A 26,431-nucleotide genomic window follows, 5' to 3' on the forward strand; every position below is an offset into this window, starting at 1 on the left:
TAATGTCACATTAGCCAGCTGCTAGCAGCCTGCTCCCCTATGCTCCTTGCTGGGCGGCGGGGCTGCAGGAGTGGGAGCCAAAGGAAGGGGCTGCCTGTAGAATTCCTCGTCTCTCTTCACGCACAGTGAGCTCCTAAGTGCCCTACCAACAACGGCTGGGAAGAGAAGGACTAATGACTTGGAAGCTTCCCCTTCTCTGTATTGGCACACCAGCTTTGTAACAGCCATGGCCAACAGCACAGCCAGCAGCTGGGCACGTGTGACAGACATCATTCTCTTGCCCCTGATGGCCCAGATAAGAAAATCCTCTTGCCTTGGGCTCTTAAGAAGTCAGTTCATGGACCGCCCTGGTGGCACAGGGGATAAGAATCTGCCTGCCAAGGCAGGGGACAGAGGTTCCATCTCTGGTCCAGAAAGATTCCATATGCCTTGGAGCAACTAAGCCCCATGTGCCAAAACTACTGAGCTTGTGCTCTAGAGCCCTCGAGCCGCAACTACTGAGCCCCTGCACCCTAGAGCCTGTGCTCTGCAACAAGAGAAGCCATTGCAATGAGAAGCTCATGCACTGCAAGGAAGAGCAGCCCACACTCACCACAACTAGCGAAAGCCCGCACACAGCAACGAAAGACCTGGCTCAGCCAATAATAAATAAATAAATAATTTTCTTTTAAAGGTCAGGTCATCAGTGCAAGCTCGAGGCATGAGGCAGGGCACTCAAAGCTGGTGCTCTGGGACAATACAGAAGGATGGGGTGGGGAGGGAGGTGGGGGGGGCTTTCAGGGGGGGGAGACACGCGCACTTGTGGATGATTCACGTCGATGTATAGCAATAATCACAGCACTGTAAAGAAATTATCCTCCAATTAAAACTAATTAATTAATTATTTAAAAACTCAGATCATTTCACAGAGTATTTACCATTCTATCCCAGGTGACACAGGAGATAATCAAGGCCCAGGGAGGTTAACACATTGTTGTTCATAAAATGGGTCCCAGAAAAGAGGCTGACTCTGAGAATTGATATTTGAGGCCCTGCACTAGATGGTCCTTCATAGTGACTCATTTGGCAGATAGGGAAACTGAATCACAGAGTCTCTATGCTGACAACGATTCTCTGACTCTACTCTAGCTCCCCTGGATTTTTCATCTAGGCCTGACTTTTGCACTTGTGTGTTCGTCTCTCATGTTCAATGTTAGCAAGAATTCTGCTAAGTTGGTTGAGCCAGAAAGTTTCACTCTCAATACCTAATCAGGTTTCCCATCATCCACCATCCCCTAAGTGATGTCTGTTCACCCTGGCCTGCCTTCAAGCAAGAACTAGGGGTTGCTAACGACCTCTCTCTCTGAACTATATGACTCCTCCATCCTGCAGCAAGGGTTACAAAGTGGCCAGTGCTCCTGAGATGGGGAGGAGGGTCTCCCTGTGATGCCCCTGCGGAGGTTTGCTGGGCATGGCATGAAGACCTGCTGCAGCCCAGCCTTAGAGCAAATCTGCCTGACTCCAGGCCTAGAGAGAGCAGCGCTCCCTGAGTTTTCAGTGCTCCTTGAGTTCTCAGCCTGTCATTTCCAAGTACCACCCACGGAGTTGGCCTCTTCAGAGTCTTCAGTGTTCTCCAAATGGCTCTGCTGGAGGAGAGTGATAGCGTGGGATTAAGTGTATTTCTTTCCCCTGGTTTAACCATGAAGGTCATTTGAGCAGCTTAGAGGAAGAAGAAATGGGGCCAACAGACTGCATTAAAGCTGGCAGAATCAACAACTGGCCTAGCCAAGTTAGCAAACAATAAGCCCAAGAGGCAAATGGAGAGTTTCTGGATAAAGCACAAAGGAGAACATTCAGTCTCCAAGCATCTTAAGAAGAGAGGGACGTGGCTGGATGGTGAAGAAGAGGATATGAAATGATCTGCATTTTGTGGGTGGTAAAACTTAGGCTTAGAGAGGTTACATAAGCTCCCTAGGGCTACATGGTACATTGGCATCATGCTGCTAACAGAAGCCAGATCTTTGGACTTTGGCACACCTGGAGAGGAAGAAGAGCCCCAGCCCACCCCTCCCGTGGGGCATACCCTCATCCCCATTCACTGAGTCTTGTGGATCCTCATATTCCAGCTCAAAGGCCCCCTCCTCTGTCTCTCCCTCTGGTCCCCATTCAAACTCCCGTACCACTTGATAGGAGAACATATCTTACATCACACTCTGGGACTATATTCATGCTGTAAGTACAGTACCTAGCACAGTGCCCACAGGTGCTCAATAGCTATTTGTTGGATGAAGGAATGAACAAATAAATGAATGAACATTTTACCTCCTGAACTAGATCATAAGTTCCTTCAGGCTCAAAACCAACCTGAGCTGGGCACACAGTGGACCCACCATCAACACCATTTGATTAAACAACTCTAACTTCAGTACGTTCAAGAGTTGGGACCCTTCCTCTGACCTGACCCACTCTGGGCACTTTTGCTAGTCAGGGCCAGGCCTCTGTGGGCCAAGGTTGTGATAGGTTACTAGTTCTTTAGCACAATAATCCAATTTGGAAAATGAGAAAATATTGATGAGCAGAAATAAAATCACCCATGTTCCACCATGTAGAACCAATTACTTAATGTGAAGTATATGGTCTTACCAACTTTTTTATACTTGTATGTGTGTGTATGTATGTGTGTTCACAACTATGTTTCAACAATGGCCTCCTAGATACTATGCCATAACATAGTTTTTCTTGATGACACATTGTAAACATCTTTTCAGGTTACAAGTCAGTGACAGTATTATGGCCATTTGGTGGTCCAAAGAATGGAGCAATCACGCTGTGGCTCATTTCTCTACTGTTAAAGACATTCAGGTTGTTTCCAACTTTCATTATTCCAGAAAATGAGAGATGACTCCAACCCTCTTTCCACCACAGACCGCCCTCCCAGACTCCTGCTTATGTCTGTGGAAGCTTAAAATAATCAATAATAGCAGCATCAGAATGGACAGTGTTTAGAGAAAATTACTTCTCCAAGGTTAGCTTGAATTCTCTTCACTAATCATGGGCACTATTGACTGGCAAACTTGTTTCATGCCAGGGGCACAAGCTAGACTCAAGATGATAAAAATGGTCCCTCCACAGCATGATTCTTCATACGTGTGGCACTTCTGGTCTAAAAGGATGCTGACAGGAGAAGGAGTCTGAGCCCAGGGAAGTGGCAAGTGTTACTGAGTGAGCTCCAGAAGTCACAGCAGAGGCCAGTGGGACTTCTGATTCCCACTTTGGGTGGAGCTGAGGCCCTCTGGTCCCTTCCAGAATTGGGATCAGAGGCTCCCCAGCGTGGTGGCCTAGGGCCCCAGTCTGCCAGTTTTCTTGGCAGCTTAGACACAAATCATGGTGCCCTGGGGGCTGCCCAGGCTAGATCAACACTGTAAGCAACACTTACACATGGCTGGCAGTCTCACTTCTGATCCAGAAGATAACCCTTCCAGCCAGAATGCCTGAATTTTCAGGATTTTTTTCAGCATCTCTGCCTCAATCCCCAAGGAATCCCGAGCAGTGAGTATGGAGCCTGATGCCTCCTTCAGTGGGACCTGGGATGCTGGGTAAAGATGCAGGGCGGCGCCCCAGTCCTGGGCTTTAGGCTGGTGGGCAGCACATGAGGGCTATCTTAGTCTCCCCGGGGTGGGGGTGGGGGGCTGCAGGCACATTCATGCTCGAGAATCCAGGCTGGCCTGGCAGCCAGAGCCAACCCCACACCTCAGCCCTGACACAGCTCCTGATGCCTGGAGCCTGCAACAACTACAATCAAGGATACCGAGCTTCCAGCCCCTCTTGAAATGCCACAGGACACAAGCAGGCAAACTATGGTAAACTGGTGGGACAGAGAATCGTGCCTGTAACAAGGAGGGACACTGACAGCCAGGGCTGTCCCTTCAGAAGACGGGGTGGGGGCCGTGACTGAGCCTCCTCCGCCCCACAGCGCTGGACGGAGCCCTGGGTGTGTGGGGCGGGCGCGGCACAGGGAGAAGGCTGAAGCTGCCCCGTGCTCAGGCGGCACAGGTGACACCGCACGCACCCGCCAGGCCTGCAGGCTGAGTCCCTCGGGGAGGCTGTGTGCGGGCAGTTCTAAGCCCTCTGGTGAAGACAGGCCATCTGCGGGAGAGCACGGGGCAGAGATTCGGGCCCTGACCTCAGATCTGCCACTTGGAGTTGTGCAACCTCAGGTGGGCCCCTGACCTCTCTGAACCTCAATCTCTCATCTTTAAATGGTCCTCTGCCTCATGAGGCTACAGAGGCCCACAGAAGGGACCAGATGGTGCTCCCCAAGAAGGTACAGAGAGCATGGCAGGCAACCCTATCAAGAGGATGGGGAGCACAGTGTTTTAAGGAATCCACCAATGAACCTTGAGACACTATGTTTCCCTAAGGGCAGGGTTCCGGGGAAAGAAAAACATAGAAGGAGAAAAGCCCCACTGTGATTCCCTCCTCCTCATCACAGGCTGGCCAGCAAGGTGAGCCCGTGGACTTCTAGTGCGGCTGCCTGCCAGAGGCACTCCCCAGCCCAGATCTGATATGCAGTCAAAGCCAGGTCATGACAATTCTCTTCAGAAATAACACGGTTGGGACTTCCCTGGAGATCTAGTGGTCAAGACTCTGTGCTCCCAATGCAGGGGGCATGGGTTCGATCCCTGGTCAGGAAACTAAGATCCCGCATGCTGGAGACTGTGTCCAAAATAAATAAATAAGGAATTAAAAATAAAGAAATAACATAGTCCTATTTCTGGCTGCTCTGCAGACAGCCAAGTAAGTAACTCAGATTGCCTGGCCCAAGCCTGGCAATTTGTCTTCCAGGGCAGATTTCCCCTTTTTCTCTCCTGTGTCCCTCCCCTTCCCCACTGAAGTCCCTGCACCCGCCCACCCCCACCTCTCTGCTCCTCCAACTGTTTCAGTGAGAAGCTCTGGGAGGGCCTCAGGAAACAATGGCAGTTTTGCTGTGACCTCCCATTAAGTGTCTGCCGGTCCCTCCTTTGTACTGGAGGATGGAGGACAAGAGCCGCCTCATCTGCTGTGTGTAAAGCAAGAGTCTGGAAGTGAGGGGTGAAGGACACGTGGGATGGAAAAGGAATGGCCTCCTGAAAGCTCCTCTCCCAGGTGGGGGCGGACGTGTGAATGGCTCCTTTGTGAATCCTTTGTAAATCCTCTCCGTGGTCAAAACCTAAGCTCACTGCTACCAACTTTACAACTCTTTCTTCTCAGACTTAAGATCATTGTCAGACCTCCTTTACAAACTGGAAAAATAGGAAGAAACGCTTTTAAGATAAGCACTAGGTGGGAATGAGTAAGGGAGGGCCTCACCAGGGAAACCAGCTTCTAGAAAACAAAATAAGTTACAGGTGGTGGTGGAGGCGAAGTGGGAGGGGTGGGAGGGCACCAACAAGGAAGTGATGTGCTGGCTAAGGTTTAATACTCCACTTCCCGGAGGGAAACATCCCTGATTTGTGGCATTTGCCAAGGTTTTCTTTTTTTTTTTTTGGTTGTACTACACAGTGGGATGGCAACCCATCCCGGTGTTCTTGCCTGGAGAATTCCATGGACAGAGGAGCCTGGCAGGCTACATACAGTCCATGGAGTCTCAAAGAGTCAAACACAACTGAGAGACTAACACACAGTGGGATCTTAGTTCCCTGACCAGACCCTCAGCAGTCAAAAGCCCTGAATCCTAACCACTGGACCACCAGGGAATTCCCAGCATGTGCCAATTTTTTCATAGTATAAATATTCCTACCATGGTCAATTTCAAGCTACCAAGCTGAGGTCATTGAACTTGAGTGAGCATGTCCAGTACTGGGGAGCCAAGTCAAGTAGCCCACCCAGGCAGGACCACAAGCTCCCGAGCACACGGGAGCTCTGGCCCATTCCTGTCTACTTACACTATGATTCTTTGGAATAAACTTGAATTCTGGGAACTGGCCCACAGTTTTGCTATCTATACGTTCTCAGTTGCCTTTGGTTCATTTATAAATGAAAACGCTAGGTGTGCGACAAGGAAATCAGGAGGGGCAGTTTGTGGGACAGCAGAGGACCATGCCCAGGGTCCAGTAGGGTCAGTGGGAAAAGAGGCCAAGAGGCAAGTCCACAGAGCTCACCTCTGTCACCCTCCCAGCCAACTGTCAGCTCTCACGGCTGGGCTGATTGCTCTTCCCATCCTGATGTAGCTAAGCATGCGCACGCACACACACATACAACTGACATAGGGAGGAGAAGGAAGGAGGTTACAGTTTCCTGAGGGATGGAATGTATGTTGTTGGAAAGTTCTGGTTTAGCTCAGTGATTCTACCTTGTCTGCACATTGGAATCATTTGGGAGCTTTAAAAAAAAATTATCAAGCCCCAAACCCTCCATCAGAGATTCTGACTTAACTGGCATGGGGTATGGCCTGGACACAGGTATTTTGAAATCTCCCAGATGATTTGAATGCAGAGCTAGTTTGAATACCACTGGTCTTCCCTGTGAAGCTTAATGAGAGAATCTGGTGAAAACACTCATCTAGCACTTCCATCCTAGGATGCTGCCCATCTGCTGCACTGTGTGGGGCGGAGCCATCAACAGCCAGGCTGATTGCCTGAATTCATGGCTTAGGAAATCCTGCCTCATTACCTTACCCCCATTCTCTCCACCCCAAGGGAATTTCCCTCCAACCAAAGTTGTGTGCTTCAGCCATAATTTTCCTATGGCTTTCAATCTCCCTCCAGCTATAGTCCCTCTTCTTAGGCAAAGCACTGTCTTCAACAGCTGGGTTTCTGGAGAGAGACTGTCTGGACTGGGATCCTGGTTTTATCCAGGCAGCATGACCTTGGCCAATTTATTTAACTTCCCTGAGCCATGGTTTCCTCACCTGGAGAGAATAATAATACTTGCCTCATAAGGGAAAAATTGAAGGCAAAAGAAGATTGCAGAAGAGGATGAAATGGTTAAATAGCATCACTGATTCGATGGACACGAATGTGAGCAAACTCCGGGAGATAGTGAAGAACAGCGGAGACTGGCGTGCTGCAGTCCATGGGGTTGCAAAGAGTCAGACATGACCTAGCAACTAGACAACAACAACATAAGGCTGTCACCCACGTTAAACAAACGCACACTTGAAAATACTTAGAGAAGATCCAGATGTGAAGTAAACAGTCACTAAGTATCAGCCAGGGTAACCGACATGCCACGACCCTGCAAGAACAGGGAGCGTGTTTTGTCCATCTCCATCTCCAGCACAGTGCCAAGTGAAGAGCAAGCTGCCCAGTCAAAAAACAGCTGGTGAATGAACATTTCCCCATTGCCTAAGTCTGTGTTTGTGATCCTGGGAGCCTCTTACTCCCTGAATAAGATCCTTGCAAGGCTGAGTTCTGAGAGTCAGAGCATCTGGGGTGCTCTCCAGCACTCTGGACAGAGACAGGGACAGACCGTCTCTTAGGCCGGCTTGTCTAAGGCAGCATGGAAGTGCTTTGTTTTAAGCAAATGTCAGAGAACTTTTCTTGCTCTTCTCTTGTGTGCTACCGACAGAGCGTGACGAGCATCCTGGATAATTGGAGGTTCTGGGTAATCAAGGTTTTACCACTCACTGGTTGGCACAGAGGATGCCATTTGGGCAGAGACCAGGTGTGTGAAAGGTCTTCTGTCCAGAGGCTTGGCTTGCTAGTTCCCTCCAGGCAGACACACATGTGCAGGAGCTGCAGCAAGAGCTTTCCTCCCCTCCACGTCTGGAAGCCAAGTCTAATTGATGTTGAAGACTGTTTGTTTACTCCAAGCTTCTCCCTCAAGGGGCTCCACGGCCAGCAAGCACTCCTACACTGTGTCTAACGATGGCTTCACGATCGATGCATGCACTGACTTCTCACTGACCGTGGGGTACGCGGCAGCACTCTGCTGGTGCTGAACAAGGACATACTGGGCGGAGGGCATGAGTCCACTGTGCCACGCAGACGGCTGCCACCTTGGAGGGTGAATTCTCTTCTCTCGGGCCCTGTAACACTTAGTGCCTGGTGGAAGGGGTAGGGCAAGGCTCAGACTGTTGTATGCTCGGGGGTGGGGTGGGGGGGTGGGGATTCAAACCCAGTGCCTAGGAGTCCCCTCAGACAGGCTTAGAGTCCAAGATCCAGGGGCAGGAGGATAGTGTCAGGGATTTGACGTTGTCTTCCCAGACCTCCTCTGCTGTGACACATCTTAGGGGTTAGCAGGGTTTCCCTGGTGGCTCAGACAGTAAAGAATTCACCTGTAAAGCAGGAGACCCAGGTTCGACCCCTGGGTTGGAAAGAGCCTCTGGAGAAGGGAATGACCACCCACTCCAGTATTCTTGCCTATAGAATTCCATGGATAGAGAAGCCTGGCAGGCCAAAGTTCATAGGGTCGCAGAGTCTAACACAATCAAGCGGCTAACACACACACACATGCACAAGTTAACAGCCTTCTCTGGCAGGCAGGAAGCTACAGGAAATGTGCTTGCCAATTGGCCCCTTGTTAATAGCAGCTAAAAGCCCTTGTAGTGTGACTCCTTGCAGGGAGAGCTCCCTTCTCTGCCACCATAGGGATAGTGCCAGGGCTGAGCAAGACCAGGGTAGGAAAACTCTCCCCTTGTGACCTGGCCAACAGCATACTGGTGCTACCAGACATGTGGCACCTGTACATGCTTCTCTGGGTGCCACCCACACCCTCCACACCCAGCACATGTAGACCAGGCAAGCTCTGGAACACCAAAGACAATGTGGGCCCAGGAATGCCAAAGAACTGGGTTCAAATCCTGCCTCCACCACACACCCCTGTGCAATCTGTTTAATCTCTGAGCCTGTCTCTTAGCTGTCAAGTGAAGGTAACACCTCCTATCCAGAAGAGAGGCCTGAGCAAATTAAATGAGAATTACAGAAGAGCAGTGTCAAGCAGCCATGGCTGTTAGATTTTGAAATCGGTGCGATTTTATCTTTTCAGATCAAATGGAACATTACTTTCACTTCTGCTTTTCTAGGGTTTCCTCTATTTAAAAACTATTTCCTGGGCTCTTATGAAAGAAGTCTCCTTCTGTCCCCCAAGAGGCACAGAGAGGCTGTGCTTCAGAACAAGAGGACTGGGTCCCACTCACTCCTGCTCCCCAGGAAGCCCTTCCCTGCTCAGCTGCTATGTGGCCCTCTCACTTAGCACTTGGTACTCAGTGCTAGTGGCTCATCTCCCCGCCCCCTCGAGAGCTTCCAGAACAAACAAACAGAGCCTGCAGAACCTCCCACTGAGGGGCAGCATGGTAGAGCCCCAGAGTGAAATAAAGCCATGCCTCTCTGCTCCTGTGATGCTGATTAACTCATTCTGTGAAACAGGGTGAGGCTGGCATACTGACATCAATGCAGTGGGAGGGCAATCCTGAGGCCCTAGTGGGCACCTGTGCCCCAGGCTAAGGGAGGACACCCTGGAGACTTTCTTCTATTGATGGAGACCACAGTGAAGCTGTGGTTCCCTGCAGGGATCTGCCTCTTCACCCCACCACCTTCCCAGAGGAGGGAGAAGTTACTGCGACAGAGGGCCTGGGCCCCCAGAGATACACTGGGCCATGGCAGGCGTGCAGGTGTCCCCTTGGGGCAGGAGTGCTCCCCCCAAGTCTCAACAGTGCCCCCCTCATTGTCATCCTTGTATCCCAGGGGATGAGGGTCCTGTGCTTTGTGGAAACCTTATGTTTGAGGGCTGGTGCCATGGCCCAGATAAACTATGATGAAGACTGGGAGTCAGGGGTGGAGGTTGTGAAGTATGAAAGGAAGAACCAGTTGCAATAGATGATTCAGAAAGCAGAGTGGGCTGTACTAGGCACTAGCTGGATGGATGTGAGGAAAGGAGAGAATGATAGACATCAGTTGCACAGATTCTCGATCAACACACCACTGCCTCGCCCAGGGCATGTGTTAGAAAGGCAGATTCCTGGGTCCCATCCACACAAAATCTGATGTGGTGGGTCTGAGAGGAGACCCAGGAGCCTTTCTTTTTAACAAGCGCTCCAGAGGGATCCAAATGGGGATCTGTGGCAGGTACCCTGAGGAATTCCATGAGGCTCAAGGAGCACTGTGCTTGGGAGGAGGGCAGGGCCAATTAGCAGGCACTGGGGGCTTTAGGAAAAAGGTCCTGCTGTGCACAGAAGGCACCTGGGTGTCTTTCTCAGGTGCAGATTATGATTCAGGAGGTTGGAGGTGAAGCCTGTGTGTGCTCAGTCACCAGTCATGTCCAACCCTCTGCAACCCCATGGACTGTAGCCCACCAGGCTCCTCTGTCCATGGAATTCTCCAGGTAAGAATCCTGGAGTGTGTTGCCATGCCCTCCTCCAGGGGATCTTTCTGACCCAGGGACTGAGCTCACGTTTCCTGCATCTCCTGCATTGCAGGCAGATTCTTTACAAACTGAGCCACACTCAAGAGAAAGTGTTAGTCACTCAGCTTTGTCTGACTCTTTACAACCCTATGGACTGTAGCCCACCAGGCTCCTCTGTCCATGGTTCTGAATTTCTAACATGAAATCCACCCTGCCCCTGGGTGACACTTGGAGAAGCCAGAGCCTCGACAGGGGTTGTCAAACTTCAGCATGCATCTGCATCATTTGGGGGCAGGGTCAGTGATTATTCATATAAATTGCCAAGGAGTTCCCTGGTGGTCTGTTGTTGTTCAGGCGCTCAGTTGTGTCTGACTCTTTGTGAGCCCTTCAACTCCCGAAGCTTGCTCAAACTCATGTCAATTGAATTGGTGATGCCATCTAACCATCTCATCCTCTGTCGTCTCCTTCTCCTCCTGCTTTCAGTCTTCCCCAGCACTGGGGTCTTTTACAATAAGTCAGCTCTCCACATCAGGTGGTGGTCTAGTGGTTAGGATTTAACACTTTCACTGCCATGGCCTGTGTTCAATCCCTGGTCGGGGAAATGAGATCCCACAAGCCACGTGGCAAGGTCAAAATAAGAAAACAAAACCATTTGCTGTCCACTTCCCTCCCCCAGTTTCTGATTGAGGAGGTCTGGGGAGGGGCCTAAAAATATGTATTTCTATCAAGTTCTAAGGTGATGCTGCTGGTCCTGGAACCACCCCCACCCCCACCAACTCTGAGAACTGTTGGCCTCAACAGTAAGAAGTGAAACTGTATTGGGCAGAATTAAGCAAATGCAGCCCAAAGCATCTCTGTGTAATACAGATACAGATGTATCCCGCTATCCAAAAGCAGAGAGTTCACATGAAAGCTTTTGTAAGCAGAAATGGTACAAAGTGAAGAAGCAATCACCTTAGGACACATCTTGTTTCCCTGATAGCTCAGTTGGTAAAGAATCTGCCCGCAATGCAGGAGACCCCAGTTTGATTCCCGGGTTGGGAAGATCTGCTGGAGAAGGGAAAGGCTACCCACTCCAGTATTCTTGGGCTTTCCATGTAGCTCAGCTGGTAAAGACTCCATCTGCAATGCAGGAGACCTAGGTTCAATTTCTGGGTTGGGAAGATCTCCTGGAGAAGAGAAAGGCTACCCGCTCCAGTTTTCTGGCCTGGAGAATTCCATGGACTATGGTCCACGGGGTTGCAAAGAGTCAGACACAATTGACTGACTTTCACTTCCACTTACTAACAGACACACAAAATAAATGGAGATAAAGCACAGATGTTCACAGACACAATTCAAAGCAATGGCGGCTTGATGCTGAGTGGGGATCCTGGGAAGAAGCTTGGCGGGGCCACTCTCCCTGCTCAGGGTAGGAGCTTCCTCTATTAACACTTGCTGCAAAATGAATGCTGAATGCTGTTTGCACTTTTCCTAGTTTTTCATAAAAGTGAAAATCCTCTTCAGATTTCTTTGACTAGTGAAATCAAAGTGAAGTGAAGTGAAGAGGTGTAAAGCAAACCTTCAAAAAACCAAGGATAGCTGTACTTTTCCTTTTACAAGTACCATTGCTCTATTTGTTAAACTCTTAGCAAGATTTTCTTTTCCTATGATCTCTTGCTCTCTCTGGAACAGTGAATGCATCAGGTTAAAAAAAAAAAAAACAAAACAGTGAATTGAGGGTGACAAAAAGTGAAATTCTAGCTTAGCCAAAATAGTCTCCTACTTAGCAAAATGAAGGTTCTTCAATACTTGGTTTCCCTTCACCCCCCACACATTCTAGGGCCGTGTTGAATTGCTCTGCAGCATCAAGTACTTCCAAGTTCTTAGGCGTGAACACTGCTTCAGCACCCACCTTCAAGCCCTCTGTTACGGCTGCCGGGGTAAAGCACTGACTCCCTGGCTTTCATAGGATGAGTGACCCATCTTCTCCTCATGTCAGCATTCACGGTCAGACTAAATGCCTCCACCTCCTCCAAAGCTTTCCCAGGGCTCTCTTGGGAACCCCACCTCACAAGGATAGTTGGATGGCCACTCTCAGCCCTTCCGACCATGTCTGGTCTTTTTTTTGGCTGTCCCAAAAGACATGCAGGATCTTAGTTCCTGACCAGGGATTGAACTCATGCCCCCTGCAGTGGAACATGGAGTCATAACCACGAGACCACCAGGGAAGTCCCCCGACCATGTCTTATCTAGCAGCTTACTCTCCACTTCCACTCAGACCTCCCCTACCGTCTGTAAGCTGCTTGAGGTCAGGATCTGTATCTCCTTCATCTCTGTAGCCCCTACCTCTGCAGAGACTCTCTCTCCCCAAGCAGTCTTGTTTATACACACTCAGAAGTTTCCATATACCTCTTTCTGGTTTGGAAAATATAAGGACCATCCCATATCCCAGAAACCTGTGATGCACTGTTGTTGGAATAAACACTCTAAGCTACAAACCCTTTTCTCTCTCTTGGGAGTGCCTGGGGGAAACCACCATGTCCTGGCAGGCTTGTCTCCAAGGACCCAGGAAGCCTCCCATCTGGATGGGGGCACTCGCGATGTGTGTGCTGGGAGCCAGCGAGTGGGGGAGGGAGAGTCCTGTCACCTACACCACTTCCTGTTCATCTGCACCAGGCCCGGACCTGCACTTGGGGGGTTAGGACAGAGGCAGAGAAAATGATAAGACCAGAGGCAGGACTTCTGGACTATGAGCTCAGGCCATGCAGGGTGTGTGAGGTGAGGTGGGATGGGGTAGAGGGTCAGGTATCATTGAACCTACCATCTACCTGGCTCCATACTCAGGTAAGAGGAGAGCTGAGATCATCCCCTCAGCTGGGGCCCCACAGCCCATCCTCACAACACTCCCAACAACTACTCGCCAGGAGTGTGCAGTGGTGGTGACCAAGATGGACAGAGATGTGGGTGGAGATGGGAGGAGGGAAGAATGTAGCGTAGCTGAGGGAGGAGAGCTGAAGGACAGGGAGCTAGGTCAGCTGAGCACAGACCCCAGTCACTGTGGGACAACTCAGAGAAGCAGCTTTTGTTATTTTCTCATCGTGACTCACAGCAAGAAATACATTTTAGGACTTCCGGTGGTCTAGGGGTTAGGATTCCACGCTTCCACTGCAGGGGGCATGGGTTCGATCCTTGGTCAGGGAACTAAGATCCCACAAGCCTCGTGGAGTGGCCAAAAAAAAAAAAAATACATTTTACATCATGACCCAGTACCTATATTTATGCAGGCATATAGAAAAACTGAAATAAAGTCACAAAGTGGTTTTGTATCATGCTACAGGTGAGGTACCCTGGCACAGGCTGGTCTCACAGCTTACTAGTGGGTCACAGCTGGCAACTTGAAACAACTAGCCCTATTCAGTATCAGTCATTTCAGAGAGCCTTTGAGACTTTGGGATGCCTGCTCTGCACTGTGTTCCCAACCAGCTGCAAGCTGGCTGCATGCAGACACCGCGCTCACGCTGGCTCTGGACATGACAGGACTTGAAGGCCAAGTCACACACAATCCAGAGGACTGTCTGTAGGAGGCAGCAGCAATGAGGCCTCCACGTGCCACCCAGATCCTCAACCTGAGGGCCTCCTGCTACCAGTGAGCACCAAGGATGAGCATCCTCCCATCACCCGCAGTTGAACCAGAAAGCAGAGGGCAGTGTCCCTGCCTCTCCCAGCCTGCATATGCTGATGAGGCCCTGTGTCTTCTCCCCTCCATGGACCTGAGCTGAGCCTCTCTCCGCATCACGGCCCAGAGAGTGCTGGCCAGTGGCACTGTTCAGAAACAAGATGCCACTGCTAGGGGCTTCCCTGGTGGTCCAGTGGCTAAGATTTGGTGCTCCCAATGCAGGGGGGCCTGGATTCGATCCCTGGTCAGGGAACTAGATCCTGCATGCTGCAACTAAGAGTTCACAAGCTGCAACTAAAGTCTTAGCATGCCCTGTCTGGAGATCCCACACACTGCAATGAAGATTGAAGATGCTGTGTGCTGCGGGTGAGACCCGGAGCAGTCAAATAAATAAATGGAAAAATAAATAAATATTAAAATTTTTAAAAAAGATGATGCCACTGCTCTTGGAAGCTTCCAGGCCTTCCTGAGGCTGGGCCAGAGGCATCTTTTGAAGAGGTCCCTTCAGATGCACCTGGAGCTTGTTTCAGAGCTGCTTGTTCTTTACTTACTGAACTAAAGCTTTAAGGAGATTCATGCACCTCCAATTTATTGCTTTAGAAAACATTTTTTTGAAAATCTTCCAATCCCCTCTGAGAGCTCTGAGGGGAAAAATAAGCCAAACTGAAGACATCCTAAGTTCCTTCCACAATTATCCCAATGAGCTCCTGCGGGAGATTGTCTACAACCAGCCAACAGTGCAAAGCTATTTCCATAATGAAGGAGCATGCAGCCCTCACCTACTTCACTGTGATTACAGCCCTCCTCCCTCCAACCTGGGCTGTAAAGGCTGTGGCCTGGTCTTGCACTGGTCTGGGAGTCAGGAATCCATCCAAGTAACTAGGGTGGGCTGGAGAGAGGTAGAACGTAGAAGTAAGGAGATTCCGGCAAGGAACCACCACTGCCCCTCTCTACCTATGTGCCCCTCTCTCCATCTGGTGTGGGGAGAACGCCCAGGGCATCCCACAGTGGAGCAGTCCTGGGATCAGCCAAGCATCTCTAGGAGCCATTGGGCACCTGAGGAAAACTTGGAGGCAAGGGCATTCCCCAGTATCCCCATGACCCCCAGGCCTGGGCAGCAGGAGACTGTCACAGACTGAACTGACTGGGGAACATAGCCCAGTGGCTGAAGTCCCTGTTACCTGGCCAGGTGTGCAACAGACACTTGACCATGAAGGCCGGGGGAATCTTAGTGCCTCAGTTTCTACATCTATCAAATGGGATGATCACCCTCTTGTCTTGGGCCTGCACATGAGCATTCCTAGTAAACTGCAAGATGCTTCCATGTGCAGAGTTATTACTGTCACTGTAGAAAGGAAGAGATATGTGTACAAAAGAATAAGCTAAAACAGCTGATCTAGGTTCTGGGAGCTGTTGCTGCTAAGGAATGTTGTCAACCTTGCTGGAGGGAGGAAGATTAGGGGATCTGTCACCCTGTACTTCTCATTTTGGGGAGAGTCACTCCTTATACTACAGCCAGAAGAGATGCCCACTCACCCTGCTCTCCTGCTTGAGGAAAAGCCACCTTCTGGGGCAGGGATTTGGGGAGGGTCGGAGAACCACCATGTGAAAGCGGAGAAGAAGCAGAAGCTTAGAGAAAGGATGCGAGTCTTTCAAAGATACAGTCAGTAAGTGAGGAAGCCATTGGCCAATACTTATCCTGACCTGCCTGCCTGCAGCTACCCACCCAGCTCTGGTCTTGACATTAGCCCAAACAAGTAGCCCTTTCTTGGTTACTGCCCCACTTGGAAAAGCAGCAATCAGGAATGCCTCGAAGAACAAAAGGCAGCAGAGGAAGGGCCCAGCAAGGAGGGCCTGGCCGAGAATGAAGAGCTCAGGACAAGACCCCAATGATCTGGAAAGTAAAAGTCGCTCAGTCGTGTCTGACTCTGCATTCCCTGGACTATACAGTTCAGTTCAGTCGCTTAGTCATGTCTGACTCTTTGCGACCCCTTGGACTGCAGCACACCAGGCTTCCCTGGAGCTTGTTCAAACTCATGTCCATTGAGTAGGTGATGCCATCCAACCATCTCATCCTCTGTCTTCCCCTTCTCCTCCTACCTTCAATCTTTCCCAGCATCAAGGTCTTTTCCAGTGAGTCAATTCTTCGCATCAGGTGGCCAAAGTATTGGAGTTTCAGCTTCAACATCAGTCCTTCCAATGAATATTCAGGACTGATTTCCTTTAGGATGGACTGGTTTGATTTCCGTGCAGTCCAAGGGACTCTCAAGAGTCTTCTCCAACACCACAGTTCAAAAGCATCAATTCTTCGATGCTCAGCTTTCTGTAAAGTCCAACTCTCACATCCGTACATGACTACTGGAAAAACCATAGCTTTGACTAGACGGATCTTTGTCAGCAAAGTAATGTCTCCACAGTCCATGGGATTCTCCAAGTCTGAATATTGGAGTGGGTGGCCTTTCCCTTCTCCAGGGGATTTTCCTAACCCAGGGATCGAACCCAGGTCTCCCACACTGCAGGCATTTAAGTTCGATTCTTTACCAACTGAGCCACCAGGGAAGCCCAAGAATACTTGAGTGGGTAACCTATCCCTTCTTCAGAGGATCTTCCCAACCCAGGAATTGAACCAGGGTCTCCTGAATTGCAGGCGGATTCTTTACCAACTGAGCTATGAGGGAAGCCCTAAGTGGTCAGGAGCTATACAGTAAACAGGCACTTCTGTTTAAAGACAGCACAAAGGCCCAAGAGGCCAGGGGTTGCCAACCCAGGGGCCAGACATTCAGTGATCCTGGTCTTGGGATGGCAAGTCTGAACCAGAGCCCACCCCTAGGGCCTTCCCAGAGGCCAGACAAGGGAAGCCCTCTCCAGGCATAGGGCTGAGTTTTAGAATCATGTACTCTTACCCCGGCATTTCTGTGGTCTCACTGTGCAACCCCATGCTCTCTCATAACCTCTCTGAGCCTCAGTTTACACATCTGTAAAAGGATGGACCCCAAAATTCAGAGCTTAGCTGGTTCCCCCTCCCACTCAGCCAGAGCCTGAGCCCTGCAGGCAGCATCCTTGATAGAAGGGAGGCTCACCAGTGCACTAGGCAGCGCCAAACCACCAGAGACCTCTTGCTTTTAATCTAATAGCATAATGCCTGTAAAAGAGCTTACAAAAATGAATGCATAACTGAAGGGGGTTATTATTAACCATCAACATTAGAGGCAATGTGAGAGAAGGCAACATGCAGCTGGAGATGGGCTTCCAGAGCCTGCCAAAGCAGCTGCAGGAGGAGCCGAGGAGGAGGGGTACCGAGGGACCCTGTGAGTGCCGGACTCTCTCTTGGGGAAGCTAGACAGCAGTCGGAGAGGATGCTCAGGCCAAATGAGACCAGGAGGTATGCAAGTGTTACAAAAGGAAGAAAGGAACCCCTCTTCTACCTCAGAGGAACCCAGCTTGCTGGGGTCTGCTGTTTGCAGGAGGCACACCTCCGACTCAGAGGGAGAGACCTTCTGCTTCCCTGAGGGGGAGCATATTTGTACTGGAAGGCACAGAGAGGCTGTTCTGAACATGTTTGCCTAGGGGCTCCTGCTTAATAATGGCAAAGAGCTCCTGTGAAGCCAGGGAGGGAGAGCCAGGGACTCAGGCAGGAGTTAACACATAGAAGGTCTGAATTGAAGGGTTGTAAAGGCAGCCAAGGCTGGCAGATGGAGACAAGAGAAGGAGAGCTTGAGGTCCAAGATGGCCCAACTAGTTCAGGGCTCGCAGTGTGAAAAGCCAAGACCTTCTACCTGCCAGGTGAAAGTAAGCATCCAGCCTGGCCCCTGGCAGGCAGCAGGACCTCATAATAGTTACCTTTCTAGGCTCAATGCCCTGTACTCAGGAAACTCAGACCAGAGAGCCCAACCTTGCACTCTTGTCTATGAAACTCTGCCTCCAGAGCCCCATGCCTTGTGCCCCAGAAGGCCCTGTGAGCCTCAACTCAGGCAAGGGAGCTCAGGGCAGGCTCTGTAGACAGAGGAGGGGCAGGGCCACGGGCTGGGTCCACTCACCCACAATCTCATTCTCTTCCAGATTGATGTTCTCCAGTGCAGGCAGGGTGGTGAGCTGCTCAGGGAAGTCGCGGAACTGGTTCCGGGACAGATCAATGGCCTTGAGGTGCTGCAGGGTGCTGACCTCATTGGGAAGGCGGTGCAGGAAGTTCCCTTCCAGGTGGAGTTCTGCCAGGTGGGAAGGAAGAGTAAGGAGGGGGGAAGCAGAAACAACCCAGAGCCCACAGTGACTGCTGGCTGCCTGGGCCAGGAAGGCTGCGAGGAAACCCAGATGCAAAGGAAGTCCTTCCAAAGGGTACATTCCATATTCATGCACAAGGAGGGGTAACCCTGACCACTGCCACCCATCATTCCAGCTGGGCGCCCTGCTTTTGGCTTTGGGAAGCAAGGCTCTCACCCCTGCTTAGGATGGCACATCTGGGGTCCTTCCTGAGGTTGGTTTAGGGGCGACAGCATCCTTACACTGAGGTATCCAGAATGACCAGACAGGTTTTCCTTACTGCAGCTCAAACAGGCTCTTGAATTTGTTCCCCCCAGTCCCTCTCACCTGGACCACTCTGGCAGCCTCCTCCCTGGACTCTTGCCTCCAGCCCCTTTCCAATCAACACTGCACAATGGGACCTATTTCACTTCATGAGCACAGCTCTGAGCTTGTAACTCTTCAGTACACCCCCAAGGCCTCCTCCGGAGAAGGCAATGGCAACCCACTCAAGTACTCTTGCCTGGAAAATCCCATGGATGGAGAAGCCTGGTAGGCTGTAGTCCATGGAGTCGCGAAGAGTTGGACATGACTGAGTGACTTCACTTTCACTTTTCACTTTCATGCATTGGAGAAGGAAATGGCAACCGACTCCAGTGTTCTTGCCTGGAGAATCCCAGAGGCGGCGGAGCCTGGTGGGCTGCCATCTATGGGGTCGCACAGAGTCGGACACGACTGAAGCGACTTAGCAGCAGCAGCAGCAGCAGCAAGGCCTCCTCCCCGAGGTAATCCAGGCCCTTTATGATCAGGCCAAGGATCTGCAGGTCCAGCACTCACATCCGGGTCTGGGCCCCGGTTGCCCTGGAATGTCCTCTGGGGTGATCTTCACACAACACACGAAAAGTCATACAACATCATCTTGCTGGACTTCAGTGCGGTACTAAAGAAGCAGTAACAAGAGCTCCTTTTTCCTGTTACTTACTATGAGTCCCAGACGCCGCCAGGAGCAGACACTTATTGTCTCATTTGATCCTCAAAACAGCTCTGCAAGATTTGTCTTACTCTGTTCCATTTGATGGAAACAGAAATGGTGACTTAAGAGAGGTTAAGCAATTTGCCCAAGATAGAGAAGCCAGGATTGGAATGGCCTGGATGCCCTGGTACTGGTCACCAAACATGGGATAAACATGACCAAGGTGACAGGAGACAGGTGTGAATATTTAACGAGTGATGCTATGTCCCAGGCAATGTATTAGTTGTTCATGAAATCTCACAAATATCTCCCAGTTTATGGATGAGAGCACTGAGGATCACAGAGGTCAAAGAACCTGCCCAAAGGTGCACACACCTGGCAGATGTCCCCCATGTTCCCTGAGATTCACGGATAAGAGAAGGAAGGGAGGAATGGAATGACAGTCTCATTTCCACAGGGAAGTGGGGTCGGGGAGGGGTCCATCCAGGCACTGATATCAGGTCAGGGCTGAGTGGGGCCTTCAGGGAGCAGAGCCTCTGAGGGAGGCTGGAGACACCTCCGTGCAGAGCACAGTCTGTGAGTCCTGCTGGGGAGATGTGCCTGGGATCAGCCGGGAGCATCTCCGCAGTTGAGAAGCTGAAAACCTTTTCATGTGACTGACAGCGTTTTAATGAAAGCACAGCGTGACCTGCCAGCTCTGTTTCTTTGCTGTTCAATAGCTTTTCTCCACATCTCTGTCTTGCTGCATTCATGACTCAAAGGCTCTTTAAATTCCCTGCCATCATGTGTGGCTAAAATGAACATCATCCCCAGGCTTTTGCATCATCATGTCCTCTCCTCTCAGGGCTGGGGGAGAAGCAGGAGGGCAGGGATCTTTTCTGTTCAGGCTCAAAGCCTGACAGACCCGTGGGAGGCTTGCTCTTCCAAGCTTTACAAACCAACATCAACTGCCCATATCCCAACACCCGGGTGTCAGAAGGTCAAGACTGCTCCCTCATCAGTGAGGTTAATTAAAAAGCCCAAGCTACGACTTCCCTGGTGGTCCTTTGGTTAGGTATACGCCTGCCAACACGGGTTCAATTCCTTGTCTGGGGAGATTCCACGTGCCTCGGGGCAACTAAGCCCATGCACCACAACTGCTGGGCCTGTGCTCTGGAGCCCGTGAGCCACAACTACTGAAGCTCAAGTGCCCTAGAGCCCAAGCTCTGCAACAAGAGAAGCCACCACAGTGAGAAGCCCGTGCACCACACCTAGAGGGTAGCCCCCACTCACCACAACTAGAGAAAGCCCGTACGTGGAAGGATGACCCAGCACAGCCAAAAATAAATAATAAAAATAAGTAAATAAAAATTTTAGAAAAAACTCCAAGCCAAACAAGGCATTCCTGTTTCAGGAATGTTTGCTCAAGAACCACTCTGAGCAGCAAGTTCTTCTTCCTAAGCTCTTTTTCTCCTCATGCTTTCTGGCTTGATTCCATCTGGTCAAACCCCATTCTAGAAAAGGGCAACACTCACTCCTATCAAATTACAGATTATTTTCTCACTAGGTCGTCCATCCCAAAGGTACAATAGATCCTCCTGACACCTCTGGATACCTCAGGTCCTCTTGGGAGGAACAGACAGGATCCGGACATGACTGCACAAGGGGACTGATCACATAATGATCGACAGAGCAAACCATCTTGAACACTCACTACATGCCGGTACTATCTTTTCAATGTTACCACGTTTTACCTCAACTTAATCCTTACGATGACCCATTGAAATGGCATAGAATGGATAGCATCATATAGATCAGGACATTAGCAACAGCAGAGCCAGGTTCTGACCTGAGGCCAGTGTGGTTCTAGGTTCTGCAATTGTAGTCATGCCACTTACTGACTCTCCACACCCTCCTGACACACACACAGGGTCACTTGGCTAGCTACCATGGACAACGTTTGCAGCTGGTTTATCCAAGAGAAGCTTCAGAAAGATGCACTACTTAAAGTTAGATGTTCTTGCTGAAATTTACTATCATCAAGAGAGATTATTGTTGTCACCGTTTTAATATTTTCCCCACTCTGTGCACAGCCCTCCTGGGCCATATTTGTGCTGACTTATCTTCTCAAGAAAATTCAGGTCTAGTCCTCCATCACCACTGCAGGCAGCAAGTCGCCTAGCACTCAGTTGTGTGAACAGTGCCGATAACCATCAGAGACAGTCAATGCTATCCCAACTGTAAATACAAAATTTTGTTGTTTGAAGCCATTGAAATTTAAAATTATTTGTTCCTAATGCAAAACTAAGGCTTCCCTGGTAGCTCAGATGGTAAAGAATCCACTTGCAATGCAGGAGACCCTGGTTTGATCCCTGGGTTGGGAAGATGCCCTGGAGAAGGGAATGGCAACCCACTCCAGAATACTTGCCTGGAGAATTTCATAGACAGAGGAGCCTGGCAGGCTACAGTCCATGGGGTTGCAAAGAGTCAGACAAAACTGGGTGACTTTTACTTTCACTTTAATCCAAAACTGGCCTATCATAACCAATACAGTTTGTTTCACTTTAAATACATCTTCTACTGATAAAAAGCAACGAGTGCTCATTGTAAAAATAGAGACATCACAAAATATGGAACACGGAAAATGAAAATTCTGTTTCCAACCCTAGAACCACAGTTGTCTGGTTTTCTCTAGTCTGTATTTTTCTACGTACATACTAATAGATAGATGGATGGATAGATACTACTGTTAGGGGAAGCACACTGATTGAAACCGCCCACCCTGGCCAGGCACCATAGTAACTATTTGCATGAGTTGTTTTATGGCAGGAGATCCTGATAAGGAATACGGAACTAATAGGCCACCACCAGCCGGAAGAGTTCGGGAAAGGTCGGGAGGAGACACTGCCTGTCCGTCCACTTCCCAGAATCCCTCTCGCTAGCATCCATCTTGGCTGAGTGATGCGTGCGCCACCAGGAAAGACTCTGAATTAGAATGATTGGCCAAAGACCACCCGGAAACGAATCCCATCACCATAAAACCCAAGACTGCGAGCCACGCGGCAGAGCAATTCTCCTGGGTTCCCTTACCTACTGCTCTCCACCCGGGTGCCCTTTCCCAATAAAATCTCTTGCTTTGTCAGCATGTGTCTCCTCGGACAATTCATTTCCGAGTGTTAGACAAGAGCCCAGTTTCGGGCCCTGGAAGGGGTCCCCCTTCCTGCAACACTACCTTTTAAAAACAAATGGAGGAGGACTTTGCTGGTGGTCCAGTGGCTAAGACTCCATGCTCCCAATGCAGGTGGCCCAGGTTCAATCCTTGGTCAGGGAACTAGATCCCACATACCGTAACTAAGAGTTCCCATGCCACAGCTAAAGATCCCACATGCCTCAACTAAGACCTGGTGCACCCAAATAAATATTTTTTAAAAATGGAATCATAGAATATTTACTCTTTTGATTCCTGCATTTTTACTCAATAAAGCCAAGGCAGCTTTCCAAATCATCGGTTGGTGTAAACTCCTCTAGATATCACTGCTGTCAAGATTGAGACTTGGGGCTACAAAATCACACCCCTGCCCAGCTTCTTGTTCCCCAGGGAAGGTTGCTCTCTGAAGTCCAGCCTTTTTTTCAGCTCCAAGCTCTAAGGCGATGCTCAGCTGCAAGGAGGAGCTGAGGCTGCCTGAAAGGCAGCCTCCCCACCAGCTCAGAAGCATCATTGAAAAGCAAAAGGCGCAGACAGAATTGTGGCTGGAAAGCAGGGTTTGCACCCTTGGCGTTCAGCTCCTTGGTTGCATTAGGGTAATCAGAGGGGCTGTGCTGAAACTGGGAAGGAAGGGAAAGTTTTCCATTACTGATCTTCAAAAGGGGCCCAGATCTGCACTAGAAAGGCAATGTGAACCCAAGCCAGTGAGTCAGGCTCCTGCTGGGTTAACAAAGTATTGAAGTGCTGGGATTGGATGGGGGGTGTTCCAGGCAAGAGCTCTTATGCCAGATACCCAACGTCTCAGGATATGGGGCTTGAAACAAAGAGGAATCATGATGGCTAACATCTAAGGAGTAGCACTCTGCTCCAGGCACTTGTTTTCTGGGGTTTACACACAATCATCATTTTCATTTTACTATAATCTGTTACCTCCAATTTACAGAGAGATGAAATAACTTGTTCAAGGTCACACAGAACCCCAACCTCTCCCCTAGCTAATCTGACTCTCCTCTCCCAATCCCCAAACTAGGATGCAAACCCCAGCCAGCTTCCCCAAGAAAAGTGGACCTTCTTCTTCCAGTTTTGCGTGCCTAATTCCTGCTGCACCTGTCCTCAGAGCAGATCTTCAGCAAGTCTCTGCTAATTTAGTGGTGAATGAATGATGGGATAAAAACCAAGAGGACCTAGTACTGACCTAACTCATCATGTGTCCTTAGGCCCATCCTCTCCCTGAACAGCCTCCATGAGAAGGTCCTCCCTGCCCATTCACAGCATGGCTGTGAGAATGAGTTGTGAGTCTTGTGAAAAGCAGGATGTGTGGCAAAACATAGATATTTATTAAGCACCTACTGCGTGCTCGGTCCCATACTTGAAAATGAAAAGGATAATCTCTGAAAAGTAAAAGCACTCAATAAATGGAACTGTTTTCTGTTAGAGGGATATGAGATCCACAAGACTTAATTACTGGATTATTGAGCTTTTTGCGGGGAAAAAAAATTAAAAGCTAACATTAAAGGAGAGAATCAAAAGATACAAGAAGAAAAGGTGGTTGCAGCTGGGACACATGGCTTCCAGGAAAATCAATCAGACTTTCACAATTATGCCCAGGGTCTCAATACCCTTTTGGCCCAGGGAGCTATATTCAAGGAGCTCCACATATTTCTTCCTGCTGTCTTGTGCCAGGGTTCAGAGTCAAACAACCTGGGCTCTCAGGACAGACAGGGGCTCTGGGAGAACGTCCTCTATCCCACTCCCCAGACTGTCCCCCGCCTGAGAGCAGACAGGCCTGACATTCACTTATTTACTATCTCTTCTGAACTGTGGTTTCTGGTGTCAGCTAGATGGATCTCTCCTTCCCACAAGCTCCTCTTATTATTTCTGCATCATCTTTATCTTGGACAATTGTCAGGGCTGAGTCAGGGGCCTCAGACTGACCCCAGGCGAGAGACAAACCCTGCCGATTCCATTAAGGGACAGATGTGGCCGGCCTGTAGTAATTACTCAGTCTGGTGGTAAAGGAATGTGCCAGCTCCAAAAATACCCGCCCACTGAGGATCAATCAGCACCTTGGCTGCTGGGACCCTGCATCACTGAGCAATTACTGTTCTGCCTGCAAGGGCCCTCCTGCAGGGCAGAGTCAGTGGGCTGGGTGGGACAATGATTGTTCTTCAAATGGCCCATACTCAGCACTGAAGATGCTTTGCACAGAGACAGTTGCTGCCTGTGGGGGACAGAGGGGAAAGGAGTGAAGTTTCTGAAAGCCACATCCACTTCTTGGGTAGACAGAAAGAAGGGGGAGAAAACTCTTCTAACTGACGAGTCTGGGACAGACTAAACTGAAGTGTTAATCGTCCCACCCCCATGAAAAGGATAATGTGGGTCTCACTGTACCGACATTAACCAGTTCCTAAAATCTATCGCCAAGTAAAAGCGGCAAGTTGCAAAACTGTGCAGACACTTACTCCCGTCAGTAGTTTATTAAGGAGCTCTGGATCTGGACCCACAGTCCTGACCCCATCCTCTCACTGTGTGACCTCGGGCAAGTTCCTTAAGCTTTCTGTGCCTCAGTTTCCTCATGGAAAACAAAGATAATAGGCGTACTGACTTCCCAGAGGCTCCAAACTTGGAGTAAACATCTCCTCACATTATGATGTGGTTCTGTGCTTACACACCTGCCTCCTTGGGAGACTGTGAGCTCCTCAAGGACCGGGTCTAGCTCTTGGTTTTCTTATCCTTCCCAAGTGTCGCTGCTATTGTTAGGGGAAGCACACTGACTGAAACTGCCCACCCTGGCCAGGCACCATAGTAACCATATGCATGAGTTGTTTTTACAACAGGAGGTCCTGGTAAGGAACACGGAACTAATAAGCCACCACGAACTGGAAGAGTTCAGGAAAGGTCAAAATGAGACACCACCTGTCTGACCACCTCCCAGAATCCTTCTCTCTGGCATCCATCTTGGCTGAACAAGGCGTGCACCACCAGGAAGGACTCTCAGTCAGAATGATTGGGTAAAGACAACCCGGAAACTAATCCCATCACCATAAGACTGCCAGCCACGGGGCAGAGCTGTTCTCCTGGGTTCCCTTACCCTCCTGCTCTCCACCCGGGGGGCCCTTTCCCAATAACATCTCTTGCTTTGTCAGCACATGTGTCTCCTCGGACAATTCATTTCTGAGGGTTAGACAAGAGCCTAGTTTTGGGCCCTGGAAGGGGTCCCCCTTCCTGCAACACCATGACAGTTAAATGAGATGACACATGTAAAACCCTCAGTGTGGAGCTGGGGATGCTAAGTGCCCAGTGAATTTGGGTCCAGTGTTATTAGTCACTTGTTCATGCCCTTGCCAGGCCCAGAACAGGTGCTCAGGAGAAGCCAGTGAATTGAGCTGAAAAGCAGGCTGTGAGACTGAATATACACACAGACAATGGCCAGACCAAGTATAAAAATAAGTCTGCAACCCACAACCTGCAGCATCCTGTCCAGGAAATCATCCTGTTAGTAAAGCAACCACCTAGGAAGCTAGCCTCCTGTTAAGTCAGACTTGTAGGCAGTCAGACTACCATCTCCATCAACTATCCAGGAAGCCAAATAACATCCTCTGTAACAGTTGGCCTCAAATGGCCAGAACCTGATTACTAACTGAGTTTCCCTAATATTTATCCCAATATCCCACTTAGGACCAACTGGAGACAGCCAGAAGTACATCCTAAGCAATCACATAGGACGCCCTGCAGCCAGCTGGCCCGCCTGCCTCCAGGTACCCTGGACTCCCAGCCTGCCTTCAGGCATACCTGAGGCCTTCTCCCTTTCATCCACTATAAAGCCTTCCCATTCCTCTGACTGCCTTTGACTCCCTGCTAAATGCAAGTGACAGTGGCTGAATCCTTGGCTAGAGCAAGCTCTGAATGAAACACCTCTGCTGGTTCTCATTTGGTTGGTCTTTGTCTATTTTGCAGGTGTGTCTTGGACACCTCTGGCCTGGCAGACTCAGGATACACTCAATAAAAACACCTGAATGACCTGCATTGGGAGGAAGTGGAGAGATGGGAACATGGGAGGAGGAGACAGGCCAGAGGA

General features: G+C 50.0%; 1 protein-coding gene across 3 annotated transcripts in view; it reads right to left on the bottom strand.

Annotated features, from left to right (window-relative positions):
- Positions 1-26,431, bottom strand: part of LRRC20 (leucine rich repeat containing 20) — a 75,201-nt gene that overhangs the window by 5,020 nt on the left and 43,750 nt on the right. For 2 of the 3 annotated variants that reach the window (XM_061161714.1, XM_061161716.1), the window contains one exon: positions 17,998-18,165. The exons of the other annotated variant lie outside the window; for it this stretch is intronic. In XM_061161714.1, coding sequence (XP_061017697.1) covers positions 17,998-18,165 — 168 coding nt within the window. The remainder of the gene's footprint in view (positions 1-17,997; positions 18,166-26,431) is intronic. 3 annotated transcript variants of the gene reach the window in all.

Source organism: Dama dama, chromosome 15 (genome assembly GCF_033118175.1).
Source record: "Dama dama isolate Ldn47 chromosome 15, ASM3311817v1, whole genome shotgun sequence".
NCBI classification, from domain to species: domain Eukaryota; kingdom Metazoa; phylum Chordata; class Mammalia; order Artiodactyla; family Cervidae; genus Dama; species Dama dama.